At 44.8% G+C, this 13286-nt stretch overlaps 1 protein-coding gene across 4 annotated transcripts in view; it reads right to left on the reverse strand.

Moving 5' to 3' along the window:
* Afg3l2 (AFG3 like matrix AAA peptidase subunit 2) overlaps nucleotides 1-13286 on the reverse strand; it is a 133583-nt gene that overhangs the window by 89849 nt on the left and 30448 nt on the right. For all 4 annotated transcript variants that reach the window (XM_065433513.1, XM_065433512.1, XM_065433515.1 and 1 more), the window contains one exon: nucleotides 3497-3593. In XM_065433513.1, coding sequence (XP_065289585.1) covers nucleotides 3497-3593 — 97 coding nt within the window. The remainder of the gene's footprint in view (nucleotides 1-3496; nucleotides 3594-13286) is intronic.

The following is a 13286-nucleotide window of genomic DNA, read 5'->3' on the forward strand; positions in this document are numbered from 1 at the left end:
AAAAACGGAACTCAGAGAGAGTGCCATGAAAGGGGAAAAACATGCAGTATTTATTCACTTCGCGGGACGTAAATGTTATTTTCGTTTGATATTGCGGCGGCCTAGCACGACGACAGCGGCCTCAAACTTACTGAAGCTGCGTGCCAGCTTCTCAGCCAGCCCCCCTCCTCTCGGCAAACACTCGCACGGCAGATTCCTCGTTGGCGTTACGTATTCTCCGTGCACGCGCGCAGTAGTGCTGCATAAGTCCCGGGGCGCCTTTTTCACTGCCGGGTGCCGGAGTTCGGAAAACTTTTCGTTTGGAATAGTTACGTTATCGTGCCCCTGTTCTCCTTGCGACGATCGCATTCATGAGGCTGACGTAACGCGCAGCTTCTGCCACTGTCGGGCCTGAATAGCCCGTGCTGTCTCTTTCCGTGTCGTCCTCATCACTGTCGCTAGTTGACACTTCGGAAACAACAGCGGCAACGATGGTGAAAAGTCGAACCTCGTAGCCGACATATCTCTTCGCGGTCGCAGCAGCGCTGCCGAGCAACTTCGCATTCCAAATGCCACACACTGTAGTCAACAGCAGATCCATATCGCGGGCCAGCGCCGACTTCCGTGTCACGTTCGGTAGCACGGACGATGTCTAATTTTTCTTCTATGCTGAGCACCCGGCGTCTTTTTTATCCTAGCTTCGGCATGACGCGAGTCCTCGCTTGCACGACGCCACAACGCTCTCCGGTACGGCGTCCATGCGGTGTCGAAATGATGTTGATGTTGATGCGGCTTCACGTGCAAACGCACAGGGCGCTTGGAGGCCGTTGTATCGATCTCTGAGGCTTGTTGTTCTGCCGGGCCGCCCGATGGAGACGACGCACCGCCGTGTTTGCGCGACGAAAAGTGGAAACGCTACGTTTTAACCGATGCGTACGCAATAAGCTGGTACGGTTTATGCGGATACAAAATACATTATGTTCAATGGCCGCTGAGTCGGGGAATTGACTTTACTACTTTAAAACCGAAACTACTGTTTAAGCGGGTACGGTTTAACGAGGTTTTACTGTACTCTGGTGTGTTGTTCTATTCAAATATGGCCATTCACTAATGCGTAAAAAATAGTTAGGCGCGCATTTATTATGAAAAAGTTTGCTGCTACTTTCATCCCCCTCTGAAACAGGCCTCCAAAAAACGAATTGCTCATGGCTGCTAACACGACGGCGCGTCATTTAGAGTATTTACATAGTTAATTCACAAACACCACAGTAGCAATCACCTGAGAGAAAAGTTTCGTTGTTAAGATCGAGAGCCACTCAATTGAAAGTGATGAAATGTTTCATAGTGGCCCTCAGTATGGCACACCCCTGATCACGTAACGGTAGCAATCGACTGTCCGTATGGCGAGGCACGCTATGTTTGCGAAACCCATCAGTTCACTACAACTTCGAATTAAAACCGTAAAGCATTTTTTTACAGCGCCAACTGGAATGACTAAAGTATTCTCGAGCTACTACACCGCAGCTTAGATTGCCTACAAAAGGAAAATTCAAGCACCTTCTGTCTCACGATGTCTCGATCTAGCGTTATTTAATTATACAAACGGATAACTATTCGCTTCGTCGGTACATAAAAGAGAACCTTGCAGGCTAAATTAAGTTTGCTCCAATCGAATCGCAAACATTCATAAAGAAAGCACCACAAGCCTTGCATATACTTTCACTTGATTTCTGACCCTCCACCGGGGGAATTTCGATATCTTGAATATGTCCCATACTACTAGTCATTGACGCTTCGACTTCTTTCTGGCTGCAGCTATGCGGTCCAACAGGCATACATCACTAAAGAAAAAAATTGGGCCGAGCAGCCTGTGTCAGTTCGCCAAACAGATTCGTCATGTATATTCCTCAAGCAACAAGCACCAGTAAATTTCTCAAGTGAGTTTGATTTGATTTATTAATTTCCATTTACACACACACACACATGTACAGAGGAGTGGTAAATGGAGGTGGATGAGGGAAAAAAAAGCCGCACAGACGCGGCTTGAGGTAACCTCACCCCCTTAGGTACAATATGGCTGCATGGGGTAACACATCAAGTGCCATATAAATTACATTTATATAGTGGCCATAAAACATTGCACCCGCCGTGGTTGCTCAGTGGCTATGGTGTTGGGCTGCTGAGCACGAGGTCGCGGGATCGAATCCCGGCCACGGCGGCCGCATTTTGAAGGGGGTGAAATGCGAAAACACCCATGTACTTAGATTTAGCTGCACGTTAAAGAACCCCAGGTGGTCGAAATTTCCGGAGTCCTCCACTACGGCGTGCCTCATAATCAGAAAGTGGTTTTGGCACGTAAAACCCCATAATTTAATTTTTTTAAAACATTGCAGTTATACAATATATGAAAGAACAGTGAAATATTTCCACAATAACAATGCAAAACACACTGCGGCATTGAAATAAATAAATGATATACAATAGGTAACATAGACAAAAAAAGAGGAACATAACATACATTATTAATCATTACCAAATGCGCTCTAAAGAGGTGAGTTGACGTGTAGCACGGAAAAGGGAATATATATTGGTACATTCCTATTTGTACTCTGTCAATAGCTGTAATCCTTCATTAGCTTTACTTCAAGTTTCCGCCGCTTAAAAAAAAAAAAAAACACGTGAAGAACCGCCTAATGTTGACAAGCAGTTAAAGAAGCAAGTGAGGCGTGTAGAATCTAAGCTCCAGTATTAGTTAAGTCCCCGTGCTACTGCCGAGCGTTTCTGTGAGGAAATGCAAAAATTCGATATTATACTATGAACTACTCGTCGTGAGCAAACCTGTTTTAGCGGAATAAAATCAACGTAACTGCTGCAGAAGTCATATATAGCCAGCTTTGTGACATACTTGTTGCACCGCGGCAGGTATGGTATCATAACTGGATTCCTATAGGCTATGTTTTTGCGATTGTCTATCCGCGTATGAAAAACCCGCAATAGGCTGGTCTGCGTCACTTCGGCTGGCACTGTAGCGTTGCCTTCGAGAGCTGCATTGTTGTCTAAAAAATTAGCTCTTTGAATAAATGTTCGCAGAGGAAGACGTCGTAAAAATATATTTGAGACGACCACCATAAGTATACAAGCAGAGAGAACGAGGGCGAACAAACGAAAACACCGCAGAAAGCGCCCGGACAACGCCCGAACTGTAGCAGACGACAGGCGCGAGTCCGTGCCCTGACGTCACGCGAGCGGCGCTCGCAGCGCCGCTCGCGTTCGTTCTCGGGGCTAATAGCCACTGAGCAACCATGGCGGGTATAAAGTTTCTTGCACACCACCTACAACCTGGAGGCTTAGGTAAGTCATTCTACTGTTACAAATTATTTTTGCAAGTTAAAAAACGTGCAATATAAAGTCTTGTTTCTATAATTGCATGTCTGCAGGTTTCTGCACAACAATCATGAGTAGCATATGCAAACAGTCAGACACACACAAAGAAAGAGCTTCCTTTTATGCTACTTACTTTCCTTGGCCTCCAAAGCTGAAATTCCACTGTGGTGGTTTGCTTCCAGAGCTCTTTGTTTGCGATCCACTTTGTGGAGGACCATCTTTTGGGAGGTCTGCATCATAAGATTATACGAGTCATGCATTGATAAGTACATTACTGGCAAGCAGGACTAACATTTACAGCAGAAAAAATTCAGAAGCTCGATAAAGGCTTAGCTTTTATAGTCGGAAAGCTACGAAAATGTGGTTATAAGGGGTTCTTTCTTAGACGGCAATAGAAAAAATCTTCCAAGAAAATCCCATGCAATGAGCTCCTTCAGTCTTCTTTTGCATCAACTGCCTATTCCAATAAGAAATAGCTTAATTCTTATCAATGTTCGAAGCTTAAGCATGCACCCCAGTAGCATGCACAGAGGTATGCAGTTCACACCTTAACCCTTTGTGGTCATTGTTGGGCCCCTTCCAGCATGCGACCAACATTGGTCACAATCAGATGTCAATCTGTTGTTTTTTGCAACACCTTCTGCAGTGTCTGCATACGAGGCAGCACTTTTTTCCAGCACACTTAAAGAAATTCGTATGCTCTTTTCGTGGTACGGAGCATTGATAGGATGGCAATGTTTTCTATGTGTGTATTTTACGGAAAGAACTTGGGTGAGCTGAGTAAAGCCAAAGACAATTTTAGTGCTGAGGAAAAATTTTTTGGAAGTGATAAATACGTAAAATGTCAAACACGGCCAAAGACAATTTTAGTGCTGAGGAAAAATTTTTTGGAAGTGATAAATACGTAAAATGTCAAACACACAAAGCTTCTGTATACAGGAAATTCATTAAAAAAAAGTATTTCAAGGAACTGCAGAAACAGAATGCATTAGCAGGGAAGATTCATTAAGCAAATGTGCAGAATGTGCTGCTCATATCACTGGAGCCAAGCTTCAGAGGCATTATAAGCAGAACATTACAACTCGCCCCCCTACAACGGCAACTACTTATTCAAGCATTGACAGTGCATCTGCGTGCAGACAACTTGATTAGACTTATTTACAGATTGACAAAGGACCACATGAACATCAAAGTCTCACTTTTGCAAGCATTTCACTGTTGCTGATATTGCCTTTAAAAGATCTAAAAAATTTCTTTCATTAAATTACACAGTTTTATGTGCCACGATCAGGATCCGATTACGAGACGCCATAGTGGCGAACTCTGGATTAATTTCGACCACCTGGGGTTCTTTAATGTGCCAATACACAGTACATAAGCTTTTTTGCATTTCGCCCTCCTTCAAAATGCAGCCGCCATGGCTAAGATTTGATTTTGCAACCTGCTTAGCAGCACAATGCCAAAGCCACTAAGCAACCACAGTGGGTGTTGAATAATTCTTCAGAATATGTCTGATTATAATGAATTCCATTTCTTTCACATTTTGCAAGGAGGCCATTTCCCAGTGTTTCCTCGCACATGGATGAGCGGAACTATGTCAAGGTGTCTACCAAGCTGACATTTCCAAATTTCCTGAGTATTCCAGGTTTTCCCCGAGTGGCCTTTGCGAAATTCCCAGAGTGACACAGAACTTTGCTTTATGTCAAGACGGGCTGACACAATGTCACCCAAAGCTGTGACACACTCTCTAGTAAGCATGTAAAAATATTTTTAAAAACGACTTAATCCAGTTTGAATAGTAAGGAGTAGTCATCGTACCTTGCTGGTGAAGCAGCGCACTGACACGGACACAGAGAAGACAAACAGAAAAAGACGACACTCGCTTGTTTGTCTTCTCTGTGTCCGTGTCAGTGCGCTGCTTCACCAGCAAGGTACGATGATCACTCACCAACTAGCCCAACTTTTGACTTTAGTAAGGAGTAGTGTTTATTTTCTACAAACAGAAAACACAAGGGAGGGGCTAGTAAAATGCAAAGTGAATCACATAGCTTTGAAAACATTGTAAGTAAAGCCCACTGAAAATCGAGTCGAACATTTTCAAATACGAAAAAAGATGGATGCGTACAGAAGCAAATATTTTCGAATATGAACTGTTTCTATTTATATTGCTATCAATTGATAGCAAACTCACTGGTATGAGGCCCGAACTTTGTCACAAGTGAGATTCTCTCTCAGCAGCTGGAAAGCCAACCTCGACTATCCTGACATACTTTCAGCCCATGCACAAACGCCTCAGTGTTGTCTTTCACTGCCTTAAAGAGTTTATTTTGGTTTCGATGAGGGACACCTGCGTCTCGGCATCAGCCAACACTGTTTTTTGAGCTCAAGCTCCTTCAAAGAAGCAGCGGCATACTTCCTTTCCTGTTCATTCCTCAATGCCTCGGTTCTTTCTGTTATCGTTCCCCTTCCGCTGTGTGTTCGCCCCACGGACCATTTGAAGCATCCTCTTGGTCAGTAGTACCATCAACTTCCGATCTTCCGGACTTTCTAGGGGCCGCGAAAACATCCGAAAAATCGGGCAGTTCGAACAAATGAATGAATGTCTTTTACTGCCCTTAAGGGCTCAAATCACCACAGGCACATCCGAAAAAGCTCTGAAGGCCTGCCAGTACACTTATTAGGCATACTGGTGCTCATAGTGGGACAGGTGCACGCGTGTATCATTAAGGAATACATACTGGGTCCCGTTACAATTGCCGCTTTCCACACTTAAGCTTCACCGCAATACTTTGTGTATGCTACCCCTGTATTGAGCCAAAGCTTACTTTCGGAAACTGGCATAATTCGACACGTGCTTTCCAAGCTTCGAAGCAATTGGCGAGGATTATGGGTGGGTGGGTGGGTGGGTGGGTGGACGGACGGACGGACGGACGGACGGACGGATGGATGTTATAAGCGTCCCCTTTAGAATGGGGCGGTGGGTTACGCCACCATGCTCTTGCTATTATACTGCTAATGTCCTACCTAGATTAAAAAAGAGCAAGAAAAAAGAAAAAAAAAACTCGAACTCCCACAACCAAATTTTCTGAGCCCCTATTGTGAACTTTGCTTTTCTACGTCTCCGTTTTTTATCGTTTCCCTACTTTTCTTCCACCAATCTTCCAATCCCGTCTTACTAATCTCTATTGCGGACATGCTTACTTTTCCCCTGCTCTCGCTGAACCCAGGGGTTTCAAGGAGGCCAGTGGTGCCTAAATCGACTGCTGGACAGATTTCACACTCTAATAAAACATGCTCCATCATTTCCCTAGCTTTACTGCAGCAAGCACATGCTTCTTTTTCCTTCTTATATCTCACTTTATAGGTGCATGTTCTAAGGCATCCTGACCTCGCTTCGAAAAGTAATGAGCTTCCCTTTGAGTTATCATAGTATAAACAGCAGAGGGATAAAGGGCACCCCCGCCCGAGTCCCTTGCTAATATCAACTTTCTCTTTCCTCCTCATCCCTTCCCATTCATTGCAAATCGTATTTTCTAGGTAAATCTCTCTCAAAAGCTGTAGACAATGGTCGCCTAAACCTTCCCCTTCCAGAATATGCCACAAAATGTTGCGGCCTATGTTGTCATACACTTCTGTAATGTCTAAAAAGGCCACATAAGATGGTCTGCTTTCTACTCTTGATATTTAAATACACTGAGTAAGAACAAATAAGTTATCATCCAAATGCCTACCTATTCTGAAGCCATTCTGAAGTTCTCCCAAAACGCCATTACTCTCTGCTTATGCTTGCAGCTTTAATGTGATTGCCTGCATTGCTAGCCTGTATATTACCGATGTAATGGTCTTTCTATATCTAATTAATTAGTCAATTAATTAATTAATTATATCTTTTTCCCCTTACCTTTATAAATTAAATTCATTCTACTTTGTCGCCAACTGCCTGGCATTCGTCTATCTTTTAAAATTTTTTCCACTGCTTTCCCCAGAGCTTCCTTACCTTTTTGGTCCCAGTTCATTAATCAGCCTAACAAGAACCTCGTCTAGCCCTGTGGCTGTGCGCTTAGGAATTTTCCCTTTGGCGTTCTTCCACTTGTAATTTGTCAGCACCAGCTCTTTTTCTAACTGGTTCTCTTTCATGCTCTTTTTTTCTTCAAATGCTCTTTTTTTCTTCAAAGATTCGGCTGTTATTTTTCGGATGCAATTTATTGCCGCTTCCCCTTCCAGTTTGTTTCCATCTTCGTCTAGTATATGTTGTTGTATTGTTGTTGCCTTCCTGCTTAATAATTTTATGTGGTTCCAAAATATTCTAAATGCGGCCTTCTTTTTCTCATGCATTTCTGACAACCAACGTTCACTTTCACCTTTTATCTTTGCTTGCACAAGTACTTCAACCATAGACTTTTTCTCCCGGCATATTTCCCATTTACTGGCTACTTCCTCCTGCGGCAACTGCGCCTTCTTTGCCTGCCTGTGCTCTCGAGATGCTTTCTGTCGTTCGGCAATCGCTTCCCGTACCTCCCTGTACCACCAGCTTTTCGGTTTCTTTTTTCCTTTCCAACGAACATGCTCTTTCTCTTTCCGTATTTCTGTCGTTATTACGCTTAGAAGCTCACTATATTCCCACTCTTTACTTGGCCATTTGCAAAGTTCTTTCTCGGCTCTAGTGACTATATTTCTTATTTGTTCAGCTTTCAAATTTGGACTGGCCATTTTACACTCCTTGCTCTCCTTCCCAACTAGATATCTCATTTTCAAAATGATGCGTTTATGGTCACTCCCTATGCTGCTATACCCTTCCTCATCAATGACCATTTCTCTCAACTTATCATGCATTCCTTCTGTCATCAGACACTAACTAATGGTTGATTGCCGGTTTCCCACTTCCCAAGTCATCTGCCCTTCACACTTAGGACCTGTATTCATGATAATGAGGTTATGTTGCTCACAAAGGTTTAGCATTGACTTCCCGTTGTTGTCGGTATAGCGATCTAAATCCAGTATGTGGGCATTCATGTCACCTAATAGGATAATTTCGGCATCATTCCCGAAACCCTTAATATCAGCACTTATGCATTCCACTAACTCTTTATTCTTCTCTGTGCAATTATTTCTGGTCCACAAGTACTTAATGCCCAGCCAATTTTTTTTTTCCACTCATTGCACCTGACAACCAAAGATGCTCTTGACATTTTGAATTTACGCTTTTCCATTTGGCTCCCTGATGGATGAGCATTCTGACTCCCCCTCCCTTTCTTTCCAGCTCAGTTCTGTTGCACCTTTTCCAAACATAATTCTCAATCACTGGCAGCTCTTCCGAGTCTCTAAGGTGCATTTCTGTAACCGTTACACCCCTATTTGTTCTCTATTTATTTACTCCTCAATCTCTGCACACTTTTCCTTTCTTCTGCCGCCCTGCATGTTTCTGTAGCTTATTGCATGGCGAGCTCTCTTTCTTGCTTTCTTCCTTTTCCTGTTATTGACGGCAATGCTATTCTGAGGTTCCCTTCTTCATTACTACATACTCTGGCCTCCTGAGCGCCCATGGGCCCCCTAAAAAAGGCAACAGTGCGACCAGCAAGTCGACAGCCCACTTGTCGTGCAAGCCTGTAATTGAAGTGGATCCCGTCTCGATGAAACCCACCACACTTTCTCACTTCCCTGTTTACTTCGACAACCTCGAAGCCTTTCTGTCGGCTCATTTTCCATATCACCTCAAGTAGCCACTACAGCTCTTTGTACGTGACTATCAGGTACAGGCACCTCCGGCACCGTGCACACCACAATCTGCACCTCATGGGATAGCTCACGTAAGTCGTCCACCCCCTTCGCCAAGCGCTGGGCTAATCCTGTCCCTTTCCTATTTAGAACGTCATTTAGCCCACCTACTACTATGATAAGGCTGTGCACGTGGACATTTTCCGCGAGCTTTGCTTTTGCTCACTCCCTGACAGAACCCAGTGTCAACCCTGGAAATGTCCCTATCGCTACTCTTTTATTGCCTTTCACCCTCTCCACCATTGCTTCTGAGCACCTTGCCTGGCTTGAGTAGCCGCCGATAATCACCATTTCACTCTCACCTACCTTTCCATTCTTCCCTTGGTCCTTTTCCGCGCGATTCGGGCTCGACAAGGGGCACTGACCACTGCGCTCCTGCTTTTTATGTGTGGTGACCTCAAAGTAGGTGCCACTCTTTCCAGCTACCTCCTCGCCACGTTGCATGCATTCCACATGCTTTGCTGACACTCCCTCTCCAGTCACGATGGGGGACTGCGTTCCATTGTCATGACCACACTAGTTCACAATGGCGACTCTGTTCAGCTTTTCCTCGGCTGCTTGAAGTCTCTCTTCCACTACCTTTCGTGCACCACGCTCCCATTTAGCTCATTTTTTAGCTCTTCAATCTGTTTGACAAGCTCTTCATGGAAAGCCTCCATTTTCTTCAGCTTAGCATTAACATCACAGTGTGTGCCGATTACCTCGACTCCCTCAACATTCTCAATCTGTTTCCTCATCTGCCTTGAGGGACCCCCAGCACACTGCACAGTTTACCAGCTTTCTTGCCATTTATTGCATGGCTTTTTCTAATGCAAATACTATAGTACTATAATACTATAATAATGCAGAGCACGTGCCTCTAGCAAAAACCGATACGCACAGGATCTAAATCCTTAAAATGTCGCAAAGTAATTCTCACCAATGTTTTAAAAGCAATCAATGTCGCCTAGACTTAAAGGGACCCTGAAACGATTTTGACGATTTTCTACAAACGTACCGAGTCGTTAGAGTAGGTCCTTCTGATCATTAATTGATGCATCTAAGCACTCTACGTAAAGCGTGTAATTTATTATAAGGTTTTAAAAATGCACATCGCTGCCGCTCGCAGCACACTGCGCGGCAGAATTTTAAGCCGCCCCTACCCATATGATGAAAATCACCCATATGATGTCGGTGGGGCGAGCTATCCGATTGGCTGACCAGGGCGCGAGATCGATAATTTTTTCACCTCTATGGTAAACAAATGATGTTCGTAATAGTTGAAATTTTAGTTAATTTGTTTTTATAAAAAGAAAGTAACATAAAGGGAATGCACAAGAACAATTTTTCAGTACACTTAAGCACTTCCGGCACACAGCAAGTGTCGTCTGCTTGTGTTACAACGTGCTCCATCTTTGACGAGAGCTCCGCCGTCAGTGTCAGTATGTCTTTTCGCGAGCGCTATGATTTGACTTTGTTGCGTTGTGGACTGCAAACGTAGCGACTGGCAATATGTCAAGCTGCGACATCGCATCTCTCTGCAAGCCAGTAGACAAGCGGACTGGCTGCAGCGCATCAGACTGCCGCTAACCAATCGCACCAGGATTTGCGCGGTTGTAGCCGTCACTTTACACCGAAAGATTACTAACGCAATAGCGTTTCACGAGTCCGGTATTAGGGTAAATGCAAGCGCAAAGGGAACAGGGCCTGGCCATGTCTCCTTGCGTGTTGTTTCAGGGGATGAACAGAAGCGCAAATGTGAATGGTCTGCACGGTGCAGCCACCTGGTGACATAGAGCACAACCAGACACAGTAGCAGTAATAAAATGTATTCTTCTTTGGTGCTAGTGTAAATGTTTTGCAAGAGTGTAATTGTTAACACACTGTTTTTGTACATGTTTAAAATGTTTTACACTTGGTTAGAGCAATATGAACTCTTTCTTTGGCTGGTTAAGCTCTGCGCCAACAGGTGGCTGGACCATGGAGACCGATTAGGCAGCTCACGAACGTCTACGCTAACGTTCCTTCATCAGCTTGAGTTTATGCTTCTACCATTCAGTCGAAACGTTCCACTAGTGTGTGGTTAACGGAATATCAGACACGTTCGGCGCTGCGATAAAATTCTGGCAACGCACGCTGCTTCGATAGCTCTCGCTTGCAGTCGATGGCCAAGCGGCTAGCGGAGAGGTTTCGCGTGGGCGGGGGCGGGCTCCAAAACAACCGGAACTGGACAATGTGATGTCGCATCGTGACGCAGAACCAGTGGAGGCAGAGCTTAGCCTCAATAGCTCAGCAGACGAGTTGAGGAGGAAAAGCATGGCTAGGGAGGAGGGTAACTTGTAATCACTTGTAGCTCTATTAATACGTAACGCTTCACTTAAATTGTGGTGCGAATGTTCTACTTAAGTTGTACCCTACGCATCTACAAAATTTGTCCGAACCGTTTCAGGGGGGCCCTTTAAGGTATGACACGTTTTCGCATGTGTTCAGCCATATGGCCACGTTCTCACTTTCCTACCAAAGCAATAATCCCGATATCAAAGCACGCACAGTAAAACCACTAACAGGTATTAGTCTTGCCACTTCCAAGCTACTATTTAAAGGCTATAAAGGCTTAACGTCCTACCCGGTTGCGCGTGTTGAAGCACATGGTGCGAAAGGACGCTCCAACTATCCTGAAATACCAAATGTACACGAAACACACCCGCGCACACAAAAAAGACAAAAAAAAAGAAAACTACCCAATTATTATTTAAAGGCTAAAAAAATCAGCATATCAAGGACAGAAGCAAGCTCAAAGCATGCATAAAAAAATGTATGATTTCGTCGCTGCCACAGAGCCCTGAAAAGCACGTCCATTTGCCCCAAAATCTCACACCAGGCTAGACGGCTGAGACGGCGCCATCTGGCGCACAACAGGCAAAGCTACAGCGCTGTGCTTGCAAGAGTATGTGGTTAGAAAGAGAGTTTCATTTCTTGTCTTGTCTGGCCGCTGCCGCGACAACTGCGTGTGTTCACTGCGGCAAAAATAATTGAAGACGCCGTCACTGGGTTCCAGTTTTCATGCTTGTCATGGACCTCCAACTTCTCGAAGCGTACCATTCAAACTTATTGCGTATGGCAATATCTGCCTTCTATAACTGCCACTATTTGCCAGGCACAACGAGGCTCGGCACTGAAGAAGATTACATTAAAAATATCGTATATTCGGAGGCTGCTGATGCCAGCATGGGACTGATAGGAGCAACATGCCCTCCTTCAACAAAGAGTGGAGTGCACGTCATCGAAACACATTGCCGATGTGTCGCCGAGTGTCCACACTTGGTTTCATAGACTGGCCGCGCGCAGTGACCACCGTGCAAGGCGGTTCACCTTATTTGCTCTTTGCTGCAGACAGAGTATAGAGAGAACCAACTCTGTGTTCATTTAAACACGACATAATGGTCGAGACGCTAAAATGCTCACGAAAACAAATGCTCTATGACTCGCAGCGTTTTCATTACAAGTGCCGTCGGCTACTGCCGACAAAGTCAGCGCACTGTGCGCAATGCTTGGCTTGGAAGAGTTTACCGTACTAATATGGCCCATCTGCAACAAAAGAAAGTTTCACGGAGCTGTTTGTCTTATTACAACGGACCTTTTTCGAGTACGGTAAACACGGCAAAGTCTCAAACGGTGCGCCATTCTCTCGACTGTATGCACTAATTGCCACTGATGGAGATGGCATGCCTTGCTCGCTGGCCTACTACTAGCAATTGATGCATAGCGTTTTTCGAACTCTTTAACGCTTGCATGAATAGTAAGAGGCTAAATGAAAAGTACATTTGGATATATGCACACCATCATTAGAAAATAGCATGCCAGGCGAACTCCGTCGCACGGTGATCGCTCCGCGCTGCTTATCGGCAACACCAACTGCCCTTGGATGGTGTGTTTTGATCACTTCAGTGGCATAGCACTGGGCGCTGACTGTCATATGAGGCACACTTTCGATATCACTTTATAATATTTATTGTAATTACATGTCAGGGACAACTGAGTGACACCACTGCGCTTTTGCAAACACTGCCTGTCCTCGTGCATGTTGAGCTTTCCACATTCTGGCAAAATTCGGCTGCGTTTAAGGGCGCCTCGAATCTTGCAGGCTGAAATAAACTCACGGCGCTGGC

This window comes from Dermacentor albipictus, chromosome 1, assembly GCF_038994185.2.
Source record: "Dermacentor albipictus isolate Rhodes 1998 colony chromosome 1, USDA_Dalb.pri_finalv2, whole genome shotgun sequence".
In the NCBI taxonomy this organism is placed as follows: Eukaryota; Metazoa; Arthropoda; class Arachnida; order Ixodida; family Ixodidae; genus Dermacentor; species Dermacentor albipictus.